This window comes from Squalius cephalus (genome assembly GCF_949319135.1).
Source record: "Squalius cephalus genome assembly, chromosome: 10".
Lineage (NCBI taxonomy): Eukaryota > Metazoa > Chordata > Actinopteri > Cypriniformes > Leuciscidae > Squalius > Squalius cephalus.
The window spans coordinates 11818122-11833109 of NC_137131.1; the positions used below are offsets into that span (position 1 = coordinate 11818122).

General features: G+C 35.6%; 1 protein-coding gene across 3 annotated transcripts in view; it reads right to left on the reverse strand.

The window, feature by feature from the left end:
• Positions 1-1664: 1664 nt before the first annotated feature.
• oca2 (oculocutaneous albinism II) overlaps positions 1665-14988 on the reverse strand; it is a 95307-nt gene continuing 81983 nt past the window's right edge. The window contains exons 25-26 of one of the 3 annotated variants that reach the window (XM_079882803.1): positions 6476-6611; positions 1665-1732 (exon numbers count right to left, since the gene is read on the reverse strand). In XM_079882803.1, coding sequence (XP_079738929.1) covers positions 6524-6611 — 88 coding nt within the window. In that variant the 3' untranslated portion in view covers positions 1665-1732; positions 6476-6523. Of the gene's footprint in view, positions 1733-6184; positions 6612-14988 lie in introns of those variants that run through there. The other 2 variants (XM_079882802.1, XR_013822456.1) reach the window with 2 other exon arrangements.

Consider the following 14988-nt stretch of genomic DNA (forward strand, 5'->3'; position numbering starts at 1 on the left):
TTATTTAACCGGCGGAGTACCAGTATGGACTTGAAATCTGCCATCTTTGCTCATACCACAGAACGTTTTGAGTCGTAAATGCCATGTAAATATATTCACTCTGCAACTGAAGGGAAATGACATCCACAAGAACAAATCAACACACAGTCCCATGCCCTCCATTAGTGACAATCCTGAGTTGTGACGTAAAAGAAAGTGACAGGAAAAAAATATTTCTGTCTATTTTGCGATTTTAAGAGCCCTTTAAAAAAAAGAAGCGGGCACTGGTGAAACCAGTCTACTACATTATATATTACCAATAATCCTGGTAACAATCTTGACCCTCCATTGTAGCTTATTTTTGTCTAATTTTCCAGCCAAAAGAAACTGAATTTACAGGACAGACTTGATCGCTAACTAGAACTGAACTTGAACTGATTGAATTTCCTCAGCTGGTAAAGCAAGTGCAATTTGCAAATACAAATCTGATAACATTGCAATATATGACAGTCAGTTTCCATACACTTTCTTAATGTTATATCACAAAGGACATGCTAAAGATGGTTGTTTTGTTATTATAGCCTAATACAATGAGGTTGGGGGGGGGGGGGGGGGTCATTCAGACTATCAAAAACACAAACTGGTTTGATCGAATCAAACAAAGAAACAAAAATGATCAGCAGCATCATTTGTATAGCTAAAAAGATCTGTTAAAAAATACTTTTTTAGACAAATTCTTTCAAAAAAACACTCCCTTTCCATCAAATTCTGCAATACACCATTTAACACACATTTCTAATCAGACCCTGGAACATTTCAGGAGCATAACACCCCATGTTAAAAGCTATTCTCTGCAGCCATTACCCTAAATCTCTGCATTACCTTTTTGATAGAAAGTCAAGGGAACAATAAGCTGGAAACTAATGGAACCAGCTGACAAATGTTGCAGACAAAGATTCTAAATTCAAAAGATCAAGAAATGAATTGCACATTTTTTAGCGTTGCTATGTAAAAGGGAACCGTTTAACATTTGAAAAAGATCATTTATAGGTTTGATGGAAAATGTTTTGAATGGACAGTTTCCCTGTTAATATTGGTCAAAATTGGCCTCTTTTAAGTCTTATTTTGCATCTTATGTCACAGAGATACTGTAATACTGACACAGTGAAGTAACTCATGTCAGTATGCTAATGCTCTGAGTCTGAAACATACCGTGGATTTTCAGGAGATGAAGATGCTCAGCCAGATGTTGCCATGGCAGAAGTGTTATCTTGCCATATGTGCATCTGTCTAGACCAGTGTGCATTATTCTGAGACTGACTCATAGGAGAACTGACTTACCTTTTAACATTCTCTCTTTCCCAAGGCTACACACACACACACACAAACTACACAAGAATCCACAGCCATGTACATACATATAAACAGCTACAGACAGTAGAGCTGTGCTATATGCTCAAGACCACTGCTGTAGCTTCTTGTGTTTTTTTTGTTTTTTTTGTAGAACCAGGGAGGTGTAAAACAATACAAGAAAAAATAAATAATTCAATGTGTATTATTACTCCAAATGCTGTTTTATTTTTGGTAAACAATGTCCCAGATTTATTTGTCACCCATACAGATTGCTCAACATAATTGGAAAGATATTTGAGATGTTTAGAAGGTTCATTGTAGGTTTGATTTCCGTTTGATGATACTTACAATCTTCTCAGTTTCTTTGTCTGCTTGTTTTCTTCTGTATGGAAGCCCATTTCTACCTCATAAGAGAAAATAAATCATGCTTTAGTAAATCAAAATTCTAAGGTAAAGTCATAATTATGAGTAATTTTTTTTGTTGTTGGCATAATTAAGATATTTCATCTCATAATTGTCAGTGTCATCATTGACTTTTATATCGATATCAACTAAGACTTTCATGTCATAATTTTGACTTCTGTGTCATATTTTGGCTTAGGCTACATCTACATTCATCCAGATACATTTGAAAATGGCGTTTTTGTTTCAAAATGCTCTTTGTCCACACTATCGTTTGTAAACACTTTCCAGAAGTTTCTCATCCACACTGAAACGTCGGAAAACACTAAATTCACCTTACTTTGCATGATTAAAACCTCATAAAAGCTCACTGAGATTATATAGATGGAACAGACATCATAAAGTTCTCATGCTGTTCTTCTGGCAGGATCATTTTATTTAGCAAAATATGTCACCCTTCACTGACGCGTCCAGGTTGCACTCAGTCACCATTATGTTTGGTCTAAAAAGCAACTGCTCTCATGTATTGCCGCAGGACAGCAAATGTGAGTAAACTTTCTGTCATCTTTGTAAGGCTGATATGAAGAGTTTGCAAAGTAACATATTTTAGCAACAGTGTAAAAGTGAATAGCACATAAAGCAGTATAAACATTCAAGGCCAAAATGGAGAGAAAAATATGCGTTTTCAAACAAAACGTAGTGTGGCCAAGCCCTTAGTATGTCATAATTTCGACTATTTATGTCCAAAACATGTTTTTTTAGGGTGGTGCATAGGGTGCTGGCTTAAACATTTAGCAAAAAAAAAAAAAATTAATAGCTCTGTGCTTTTCCTTGAAAATATTAAAACTGTTGAGTTAATTTGAGAGGCATCACAAGTATTTGAAGATTTTAGATTGCCAAAATAATAATTAAATCAGGTCAAAATCATACTTTTGCAAAAGTTGTAACATTTCACTGCCTCTTATGAATAAAAGACATAACAACTTCCCGAAAAATATCTTTGACATATGAAATTGTTTAGGCATTTATGGAAACAAGGGAATAAGCTCTGGTTTCTGAGTGACTTCTCCATTGCCCAGTGTTGCCTGTGACATTTCATGGCTGCTGGATAATCAGCACCTCTTTGCCAATTTCATATCCTCCACCTCCAGCATTCCAGCTATTCCATGTACTAGTGTGGAGATATGCGTGCTCAACTTCACTCACTGATAATGCCCATTCAAGACATGTGATAAACAAACAAACAGGCAAATTACAATTACTGATCCACTTGCCATACAGATACACTGCATATCCCAAAATTCCAAGTTTTCCTTTATGTATGTATATTATGTATGTTATTTATATTTATATATATATATATATATATATATATATATATATATATATATATATATATATAAACATAACATTTCTTGTCTTTATTAACCCTCTGAGGTTGGCAAACGCGCGGGCGCGTTTTGCTGGATTTTCTTCACATTGTAGCACTATAAACTTAAATTACTCCGTCATTTATGGTCATACAGAAAAAAGAAATATGAAAAAAGAATCTGTGATATTTTTACTTTTGTATGTGTCCACTTACAATCAAATCAAAACATTGTGCTTTTGTAAAATAAAGAAAATAAACAGGGTGTGCGTTCTGCCTCTCCGTCGCGGTGAACTTTTTTTTCTTGAGCACATCTATAAACTGAAACCAAACTCAGCGAATACTTGTCACACATTTATGAGCCATATACCTTTATAAACATTTAAGTGTGTACTTTTAAATGATCGGATTCAAACTGAAAACAAATATTCTCTGTTTAAGTAATTTGTATAAAACCAACAAGATGTCCAGCTTCTCAAACGCTTCCTAATTATTTTTAATTTGAACACGCCCACTCGCGCAAAAGAGATTGACATGCAAATCTCCACATGGAACGCGAACGCGCTCATTACCTCAAACACCAAAACACTTCACAAGTCTCTGCTTTTCGTCGAGTTTGAAAGACGCGCCGTGAGCTTACATTGGATTTAGGCTACCTCAGAAGAAGGACGCGATTTGAAGACAAGAAAGATGTAAGGTAAGAAATTCTTACATATTAGTTTGTTATTGTTGCATAAATTTCACATTGCAGTTGAACTGTTGCTAGATATATGGTGAATATTATAATATTTAGACCCGTGTTTACTGTTACTGTGTTTGTGGATATCTGCTCAAATGTAGATATGTATATATGTATATGGTAACCATAATGTTTTATATTTTGGATCGCGATCGCGTTTGAAAAGCACCAAAAGGCTTCATGTTTTTACTATTATCTCATTTTATATCATCATAACGAATGGAAACATTTGAAGTAACATGATAATCAATATATTTCTCTCTAGCTTAGTTGTTACTGAAATATTTTGGAAGATTTATAGGCTGCTATAGGTTATTGTTATTATTATTTTATGCAACACTGTGCATAGCCTATGCCTACAAGGCACAACAAACCTGGTGTTCATTATATTATATATTGTTGGAAACATTTATGTGTGTGTGTGTGTGTGTGTGTGTGTGTGTGTGTGTGTGTGTGTGTGTGTGTGTGTGTGTGTGTGTGTGTGTGTGTGTGTGTGTGTGTGTATTCTGTGAATTTTAAAAAGCAATTTTAACCAGAAAAATCTAACATTTATTCCCAAAATCGTGCAGGCCTTTCTCTTGATATCAGTATGTTCACTTTTTTTTTCTTTCAGGGCCCAGATGCCACTGAGTCCTGCTGACTTCAACATTCACATGAGTCTCTGTACATGAACATGGTAAAATCAAACACCTTGGAAATGAAAGGTATGTACAATGTTTTTAGGAATGGCACAAAGATCTCTGCCTTTGGATCATTGTTTTCAATGAGTGCTTTTTTGTCTTAATGTCTTTTCCCCTTTTAAACTGAATGCTGTTCTGAGATGCATGATTGAGATGCTGGGAACAAGGAATCTTGGTACACACAGGTGTTTTGTCTGATGTTTCGACATTTGAATATAGCTGGTGTAGCTGGTGCATGAAATATATATATATAAAAAAAAAAGGCACTGGATCAAATTCTCAAGTGAAGGTTTGATGGTTCTTTTTACTGTACAATGGTTGTTAGTCCCAGTCAGAACATGTACAGACAAGCAACCAACTGATCATCTTTACAGGTTTTCAGCAAATGTTCATAATGGGGGTAAAACAAAGAATTATTCACCAGGGGCAACATGAGTTATTAAGAAACATGGGCGATTATATTATTTACACATGACTATCCTCAAATATAATCCCTACAGGTAAATGGAAATATGGTATGATTAGTTAAAAATCAAACATTCATGTGAAGTTACAATTTACAGATTATTATTTATTCACACATAAATTAATACTTTAATAGAGGGTTTCAGTAAGGTCCTATCTTATATGGTGGCATTTTTTTAAGCTGCTTAAAAACATGTCTGGGCTTAATATAGAGATCATGGGGGGGGGAAATGGTATCTTGCCATTAATTTACTTTAAGTACTTACGCATTTAATTCGTCATATAGCTGGTAGTTCTGTAGTGGATTGTGATAGAAATGATTAATTAGTTGCTGAAATGTCCAAATTAAAAAATGTTGTGCGCTGATTAAAACACAGGCCATCTAATGGATCACTGATTACAGAAACTCTCTATGCAATCAAATGTGAGATTTTCTTGTTGTTGCAAACAAACAGTGACTGAACAGAAAAGGCCTGGGAACACCCATTACAGTAACACTTTCTATGTGTCCTGTATCCATAATGCATTATAGAGGTCTTCAGTTTTATAAAGGTATTCACATTTATACTGTAAATAACTGTAACCACAATTAATAGTTGTATATTTACATTTAAAGTGCCTTAACTTTCATTGTTATTTTTGATCAGTGTTTAATGTATTTTGGTTAAAGGTACAACAATTAATAGGTAGAGTAAGCATTTTAATGTATTATAACTGTGGTTACAATTATTTACAACACAAAAACTGATTATAAGGTGCATTGCAAGGCATTATGAATACGTCATAGAATGTCATAGAAAATGCTACCCAACAATATTTTGTGAAAATGAAACTTCAGTAGAGTAAGTCAGTAAAACCTTACATATAACATATCTGTACTTTGAGGTCACAAATAAGATGAAACAGTGCTGACCAGTTTTGTGAATTAGATAATATCTAATTAATTGCAGACTGTGATTGGTCTTGATTTTTTTTAAGTTTATGCATAACATTATTTAGACACTCTGAATATGCTAAATGAAGCAAATTATTTCAGTAATTAATTAATTAATTTTATGATTTCTAAACCAATTTCAACATTTTAACAATTGTGGGCCACAGAGGATCCCTTTCAAAAATCTCTCAAAATGAAAATGTCGTAATCCAAACTGTGCATCAATAAATAAGCAGATATCTGCATTATCTTGTATCTTGACATTTCTGATTATGTTTTTTTTTTTTTTTTTTTGAGCAAATATAAATAGGTTTTCCAAAAACCTCTCACTCATTACATTGGTAGCATTATCACAAAACAACAGTAGCACCATAGCAGTGTGATACACCTGTAAGAATACAGCAGATAATCAGATGTTCCCATGGTTTATCTTGTCCGTACCTCTCTTGCATGTAAAGCTTAGTCTCTCAGGATGAATAATGTCTCAATGTGTAAGCCTTCATGGATCCATCCAAGAAGAACAGACATGAATTTGCATCTACACAAACACAAACCTGAAGACACACCAAAATTCTTTCTGGCTCCCCATGTAGAGGGAAAGTTTATGTGTTCCAGCCAAGTCCGATGTGAGTTGCGAGCAGGTAGCACATGCCTATTGTGCAAGTCATCAGCATCATGGGGAAGCCCAGCCTGTGAAATAAAGCACAGTGAGAATTCATATTCTGAGTCCCTACATGAAAGTTCCTACCAAGGAAAATTTAACCTTAGAAAGTCTGAAAATCCCACACTGCTACACTGGAAAAAAATCAGCATGAAGCATTTGGGACAAGAATCTGTATTTTTCTTTATGAAAGACCACAGATATTCTTGTGTCCCAATGAAGGCTCTTCCTTCAACATAACCTAGCATCTTCTTATGTTTCATACCCACTCCATCTTTGTTCCTCTTTCTATCAAATGACGATCTCTGAGCAGTTCCACATTATTTCCTCTTCTGCAGTGCATTTGTTTATGCCTGTTTGTGTGTGTGTGTGTGGAATTCGATTCTGAACAGCAGGGGTCTCGATGCTCTCCCGCAGAGGAGCATGGCAGGCACGTTACCCGCTTCATCAAAGTGGTATTAAAGTGTGAGTCTTTAAACATTATGGCAGAGTCAAAAGCAGGGGACAACAGCATTAAAGTATGATCTCCAGGCATTAACGGTGAAGTCAAAGGCTGGAGACGCAATAGACTGATGATACCAGTCCCCCCATTTAACGTAAGCTGCTTTCCTCAACCTCTGCAAAGCCGTCAACTCTCAGAGACATGTGGACCGTCCTTGATGTACTCGCTTGTAAAAGCATCCATCTGGAGAGTGGAATTACCATTGTAATTACAACTGGACACTGGCCTAATCTCCACACTCGATCGGCATGCGTCAGTGCCCTTCTGACCCTTGGTTCAACATGCTGCGTCTCTTCTGTCCACGAGGATTATACTGCATGCTGTCCAACCTCACTTATTTTCAGCAGAACTAAGAATTGCACATGGACACTCAGTTGAGTAAGTCAGTACAAAAGAAATCAACAGATTAAAAAAGGAAGTGGACAGATTATACAGGGAAAATAGCACACAGCAAACATAGCAAAAGCTATATAATCTGTTTTCAAAACAATGTCTGCACCCAACCCTCCCTTTATCAAATAATCGAGACCAATATAAATGAGATTCTGTCACTATTAAATCACCCAGATGCCAATTCAAAACTGTGTGCTATTCTTTTTCTGTGGAACAAAAAAGGAGAATTTTAAAGCATCTATAGCCCTTGTTCCATATAACAAAGTTCATAATGTTCATGGCTGGTAGACTCCAATAATGACAGGAAATGTACCAACGTTTCGACCAGGACAAAGCATTTTATCTTACCACTAGGAGTACTCCTATATCGCACTAAAAGATTTTAGCTAGGAGTTTTCTCTTAAAAGTTATTCACAACGCCTTTCAGACCTACTCTTAGTAAAGAAAAATGACAACTCCTAAACTAAGAGTGAGTCTTCGTTGCTATGGATGACGTCATTACTCATGCACGAGCTTGACTGAAGTGACCACCTTGATTGGCTGATGATTGTAACGCGGGAATGATTCCAAACACCTCCCCTAAGATGATGAGTGACAGGTGACAGGTCTGAGAATGCGTGCGCTACACAAGTAGTGCGAAGGATGGAAGATAATGAATAACTGAATAAATAGCCTAAATGAATAAAGAGTAAGGCAAAACAAATAGCCTAGTAGCCTAATGAAACATATGGATTGATGCAATATCTTTGCAACATTATTGAATTAATCTGTCACTATATGCCTCTGCCTACGTTTGCAAAGAGAAGAACATTTTAATTTGATTCACAATGAAACGTTACAATTAGTTTACATGCAATGAGTAGCCTAGTTTTGGTTGTTGTTGGTGGCGTTATTGCATCCCTAGTTATGCCTACAATGCAAAATTGTTCCCTCGCGATTGGAAGCTCCTGTAGCCGCCGCATACGCATTTCAAAACATCGCATTTCAGTGACACGCCCATTATTTTTTGGAGTTGCTCCTAAATTCGCCAGTTAGGAGCTACTTTTAGCCTTAAAATTCTTTGTGAATACGGCCCCAGAACGTTGTCGTCAGACATCTTGTTTGCCTGACGAAGACCTTCGTGTCGAAACGTTGCACATTTTAATAAATTGATTTTTGGAAGCAGCAGTGGCAGTGTGCCGACTTTTGTTTACTTTATAGTAGAGTATTTAGGAAACCTGTTTGATTTTTTGCAAGTGTGCTTGGTGTAACCAAAAAAGCAGAAATTACGCACTGCACCTTTAAGTAGCAAATCTGTGTCTTGTTTTTGCTCAACAGCCTTCTGATCTGATGTCTACTCAGACTCTTTTCACAGAACACTAAAAATCCACATGCAATTTTAATAATTTCTGTTCTGTTTACTTCGCTGATAGTTCATAAAAGCGCCAGGTCTTGTTGCTGAATAAAAGTCCCATAGAAAGGGATTCTGGAATGAATAAATGAGTGAAAAAGCTGCTGAGATGACGAAGCACTTGTGAGGATGAAAGCTCTGGACATCCATTTAGCCCGAGTGCATACCTTCAGCAGTCCAGTGGATACTGACTGAGTGCTTGGGTAAATACAGAACATTTTGGGCATAGAGAAATCAACAAGCTAGGAAGAGCAAGTGGGCACTGATTGAGAGGAAAAGAGAGGGAGGAAGATGGAAAGAGAAGGAGAAACAGGGTTTCTCATAATGCTTCAAATCACAATCTCAAACAACTCTTGTCAAAAACAAATGTGCTAAGTTGAGGTGTTCCTTAGGCTCAAACAGTATAGTCAATCTCAAAGATGTCACAAACTGATAAAATGTATAACTTAAATGCACTTTTTCAAGATGCATAAATGTAAAATTGTAAAACTGAAGCCATTTTAGTTTGTCTCCTTAACACAAAAAAAGTGTAAAATTAGGAATCAAAATAATGAATCGGTGAAAGAATCAACAGAGAAAGAGGCTGTTAAAACATTCAAATCTAGAAAGAAAATGAAACATGAAGGTAACACAATCGCATTGGAAATTAACTAAGCGTCCTCCAGTGCCTCCTGTCCTTTATTTCATCTATTTCTAACATTCTCTAAAATTAGATTAGATTATTCGAAAGCACATATTTAAGGTCAAGTATTGCTAAGATCACAGCTGGTCCAGAAAACACGCCAGGTGTTCAGTATCCAGAAGGCAAGTGGGGAGGCTAAATGCTGGATTGCACAAGGTACAGGTGTGTATTAGCTGTATACGGCATTTGTGTGACATACATCAAAGCAGGTGCACGTGCCTCGGGTTGTGAGGGCAGGTCAGGTGGCTAATGCACAATTTGAGTGATGTGAATAAAGCAGCCAGGTGCCTGATTCATAAGTAGTCAAGTGGACAAATCGATGTGCACCGAAACACCGAGTATCCAGGTTGTGAGTTGTACAACCTGAAATGCAGCTCCACATGTGGTTTGTTAAACTGTCTGAATAAAATAAATAGCACATTAAATGGCACTAAGTACTACATAAAGCTTCCTAAAATAAAATTCATGTATTTCCCCCTCATCTTTAACAGCCTAATAAAAGGAAAAGTAATGTGACTAAAGGTGATACAGTCCATTATGACCATGTAGAAGACAACAATAACTTCAGTGCATGACATTCACATTTATTTATTTAGCAGATCTTTTCTCTAAAGTGACATTAATCTTTTTTTTACTACAGGGACAATCACAGTAACCTTAGTTTAAATACCTTGCTCAATGATAACAAGGCAACTCATTAATTGTTCCTTAGGTTCAAATCTACTTTTCAATTACAAACTTAGATATTTTACCATAACAACACCTTACATAACAAAAAGCTTTGAGGTGTCTCAAAACTGGAACCCTCATGGTGGGATGCTCAAAAAACAAGTTGAGGCGCAACAGGCAAATAAGACCATCTGAATGCATGGCCTGATCTCATAAGAATTTGTGGTAATATGTAACATGTACACATACATACACATATTTTTTATATTTACAGAAACTTACAAAATGGATGTATTGAAAGCTTAAAACATTAAAAAAAGACTTGCATGTGAATAGCTTTAAAAACATAAAACTGCTTGTGAATCCTACAGTAAATCTATTTGTACAAGTCCATTTTACAATTACACAGATATTTCAACCATGTAAAATGTCTAACAGTTAACCCACAGCATGCAAATGGTCTTTAAACCTAAAACATTTGAATTATAAGCTCAGATATTTACCTCTAAACTACAACATCTATATGCATGAGCTAAGAAAAAAAAAAAAATGGGTTGAGGAAAAAACAGATGATTTTTTCATCCATTTTGTCCAGCCTTCCTTTCTCAAGGCCATCGACTATGTGGAACATTTTGTATTAAAAACCCTTGATATTTCAAACATGTGATGAGATCAGAACAGCTATCTGAGACAATTTCACCCACTCTCACAACAAGATTGCTGATGTACACAACATTTCCTTACGACCGTGAAAACCCATCTCATGTGGCTCAAAAAGCATCAAAATGAGCTTTTTTTTTGTTGTAACTGGAGCAAAAAAAAGTAGAAAGCTTTTTTTTTTTTTAAACTAGTGAAGGAAATTACTTTTTCAAAGTCACACAAAGACACAGTACTGAGTGGAAATTAAGGTCAGTGTTGATTAGGTCTGATATTTCAGACATTATTATAAATGCCATCATTGTCATCATTCAGTACTTTTCAATAGGGACACACCAGATGGTTTGTCATTTGGACATCCACCATTATATTATATGCCAGTATTAGGGGGCACATGATGGATTTTGAAGGCCAAAGTGGCTTGGCATGGTGCTGGGAATAACAATGTGATCCAAGCTCTGGGTTTGTTTGTACAATAGGCCATGATTGCCCATGGTTGCACACACATATGATGCTTCTCTCCTCTGTACAAGCACAGAAATACAAGTATATTCACACCAACAGATGGGGGAAAGAGACAGACTGGGAATGGAAAATATGGATGTACAAAACTACATATCAAAATTGGCAAGTAGGTTGAATTTCTGAACAATTTGTTTATAAGTCGTATTAATATTAAAAAGCCCTAATTAAGCTGTTTTCGGGGCACCAAATGGACACATTTCTTGGGTATGTTTACAAAAGAGTGGTGTAAAAAAAAGGGTGTAAAAATGAGGCGAACAAGCAATGAGCAATTCCACTCACTACAAAAAAGAAATAGAACAATGTTTTTCATTAGGTCCATTAGATCAATCTGGTCTCTCTAGGTCATATAAGTGAAACTGGGTGAAAATCAAAAAACAGGGACAGAAATCACAAGGTTGAAAATACAAGCTTTCTGTATCTACAGTAGATGAGGACATCACAATGCTTGAACTAATTTAATTAATTGGGTAATTCAAACCCAGGATATGAAAAGTACTAATTTGGTAGCATGTTAACAAGAGAAAAAAAATATTTTTCTTTCTACAATATTGTTGGAACCAATTAGGTATCCATGCTCTTTCAGAGAGGCAGCTGGTTTTGAGCAGTGAATGATCAAATGCACTTCTGGTAAAAATGCCTATATTGGTGGGATATTAACAAACTGTATTAATTTATTTCTTTGATCTTTACTGATTATTTATTGGAATACCTTCTTGAACAATTTGAAGCAATATTTACTTGAAATATTGAAGGCTATATTTATATATATATATTAGGGCTGTCAAAAGATTAATCGCGATTAATCTCATCCAAAATGAAAGTTTGTTTTTAATAATATATGTGTGTGTACTGTGTATAATTAAATTTGTATATATAAATACACACACATGCATGTATATATTTAAGAAAAATGTGTTATTTATATATAAAGAAAATTATATTTATATATAATATAAACTATATAAATATATATACAGTATATGTATGCAAATATTTCTTAAATATATACATGCATGTGTGTGTATTTATATATACAAAATAATTATACATAGTACACACTCATATATTATGTAAACACAAACTTTTATTTTGGATGCGATTAATCGCGATTAATCTTTTGACAGCCCTAATATATATATATATATATACAGTATATATATATATATATACAGACCCTTTCCAAAAAATTAGAATATCATGGAAAAGTTTATTTATTTCCATAATTCCATTCAAAACGTTAAACTTCCATAGATTATAGATTCAGGGCCCACAACTTAAACGATTTCAAGTATTTAGTTGTTTATTTGTACATAATTTGGGCTTCCAGCTCATAAAAGCCACGAAAACAGGATTTAAAAAATTAGAATACATGAAATCACACAGTAATTACACAGTGATACCATGGTCATTGAACCAGGTTTTGGTTATTTTGGCAGTGTGGGCAGGTGCAAATCCTGCTGGAAAATGAAGGAAGCATGAAGTGCTCTGAAAATGTCCTGGTAGACGGCTGCATTGACTCTGGATTTAATAAAGCACAATGGACCAAAGTCCACTTTTCTGATGAAAGCAAATTTTGCATCTCATTTGGAAACCAAGGTCCCAGAGTCTGGAGGAAGAATGGAGAGGCACACAATCCAAGATGCTTGAAGTCCAGTGTGAAGTTTTTCCATGTTGGTTTAGGGAGCCAAGTCATCAGCTGGTGTTGGTCCACTGTGCTGTCCACTCAACGCAGCCGTCTACCAGGACATTTTTAGAGCACTTCATGCTTCCTTCAGCAGACAAGCTTTATGGAGATGCTGACTTCATTTTCCAGCAGGATTTGCACCTGCCCACACTGCCAAAATAACCAAAACCTGGTTCAATGACCATGGTATCACTGTGTAATTACTGTGTGATTTCATGTAATGAAATGCCCAAATTATGTACAAATAAACAACTAAATACTTGAAATCGTTTAAGTTGTGGGCCCTGAATCTATAATCTATGGAAGTTTAACGTTTTGAATGGAATTATGGAAATAAATAAACTTTTCCATGATATTCTAATTTTTTGGAAAGGGTCTGTATGTATGTATATATATATATATATATGTGTGTGTGTGTGTGTGTGTGTGTGTGTGTGTGTGTGTGTGTGTAATCAAGGATTATGTTCAATAAAATTTTTGTTTGGAGTGGTATTGAAAAATTGTGCAAACAAAAAAAATGAATTCCAAATATCAAACAAAATAAAACTTACACACCATTCACTGTTCTCATGTTAAATTAATAAAGAAACCGAGCAACAATCAAAATGCAGTTAAATGATAATTCCATGTTCTCCATTAAGATTTCTATCTAAACTAATTGAATGTATGGAGTAAACAAATGGATGTGTGTTCTTCTGAAAGTCTGAATCTCTCTCACACACAGACTCAAACGCGGATCTTTCTTTGCCGTGCTGTAAACCTGTATACCCAGGTGTGCCACTTAAATTCCCTCCCTTAATTACAGAAGCCTGACAGCATCCATCATGCTACCAATGTGACTACAGCAGGAGCTATAAATAGCTCCAATCTAGGTCCTCCCTATCTCCCAATAATGGGCTTCTAATCATTTGCCAAGAGTCGCCTTCAAACACACACACAGTATCGCACGAGGCTTGAGGTTGACAGCCTTTAGAAGTACAGAACCTTAATGGACCAGTGACTGCAACATCAGGATCAGGATAAACTTTTAAAAGCCTTTTCTCTTTGTTCTAAATGAATTTTAAAGAGGAAATCCATTAGCATGTAGTCCGATTTCTAACAAGCATTCCTATGTGGCCAAGACTTTTACAGCGCTTCAAACAAATGGGAAAGGGGTATAATTTGACATGGAGAGGGGGTCTTATTGCAGCACGGTAATAGCATGAAACTTTGATCATAAAAGGTCTGAATGGACAGAAATCAAAGATATAGCAAAAAGCAGAAAGCTATTGCATAAAGGTTTAAAAAAGTGGTTAAAGTGTATGTACTCTGAAAAAGAAACATTTAAGTGGCTCAGTTCTCAACACTTACAGGCCAACTGCACTATTATAATCTCTAAGCACAGCATTAGAAATGGACCCAGAAACAGTTGAATGACTTTGATAATCTCAGTGCAATCTAAGTGTAATTTAATCTTTCAATAAAATCAAAGCAGTCATTCAGCAACAGTCCGAGTAAGTAGCCTAACAGACCTTATTCATGATTTACCACACAGCTTTATCAAGCACACTATCTAAAAAAAGAAAAATCGAAAGAAAGAAAGAAAGAAAGAAAGTAAGAAAGAAGAGACAACTGATTACAAATCAATTATTCTGAATTGTAATTTTACGATTGATGTGCCCATGAAGGGTCCCATGAAATCACTTGATAAGCTGAGTTTTTAAAAAAGACGAAGAACAATGTAGTTAACTCATATCCATGAACTATGATTTGCTACAGTACATGCTGGTTGGTCACAGGAGGCTCAGTCTCATAGAGAGCACTGGATTGGGCTAAAATCTGTGGCACACCATGAGCCATCAATATTTGATTCACATTCCTGGAAGAGAAAGACTATACATTTTAAATGCGTATCTGCTAAAAGT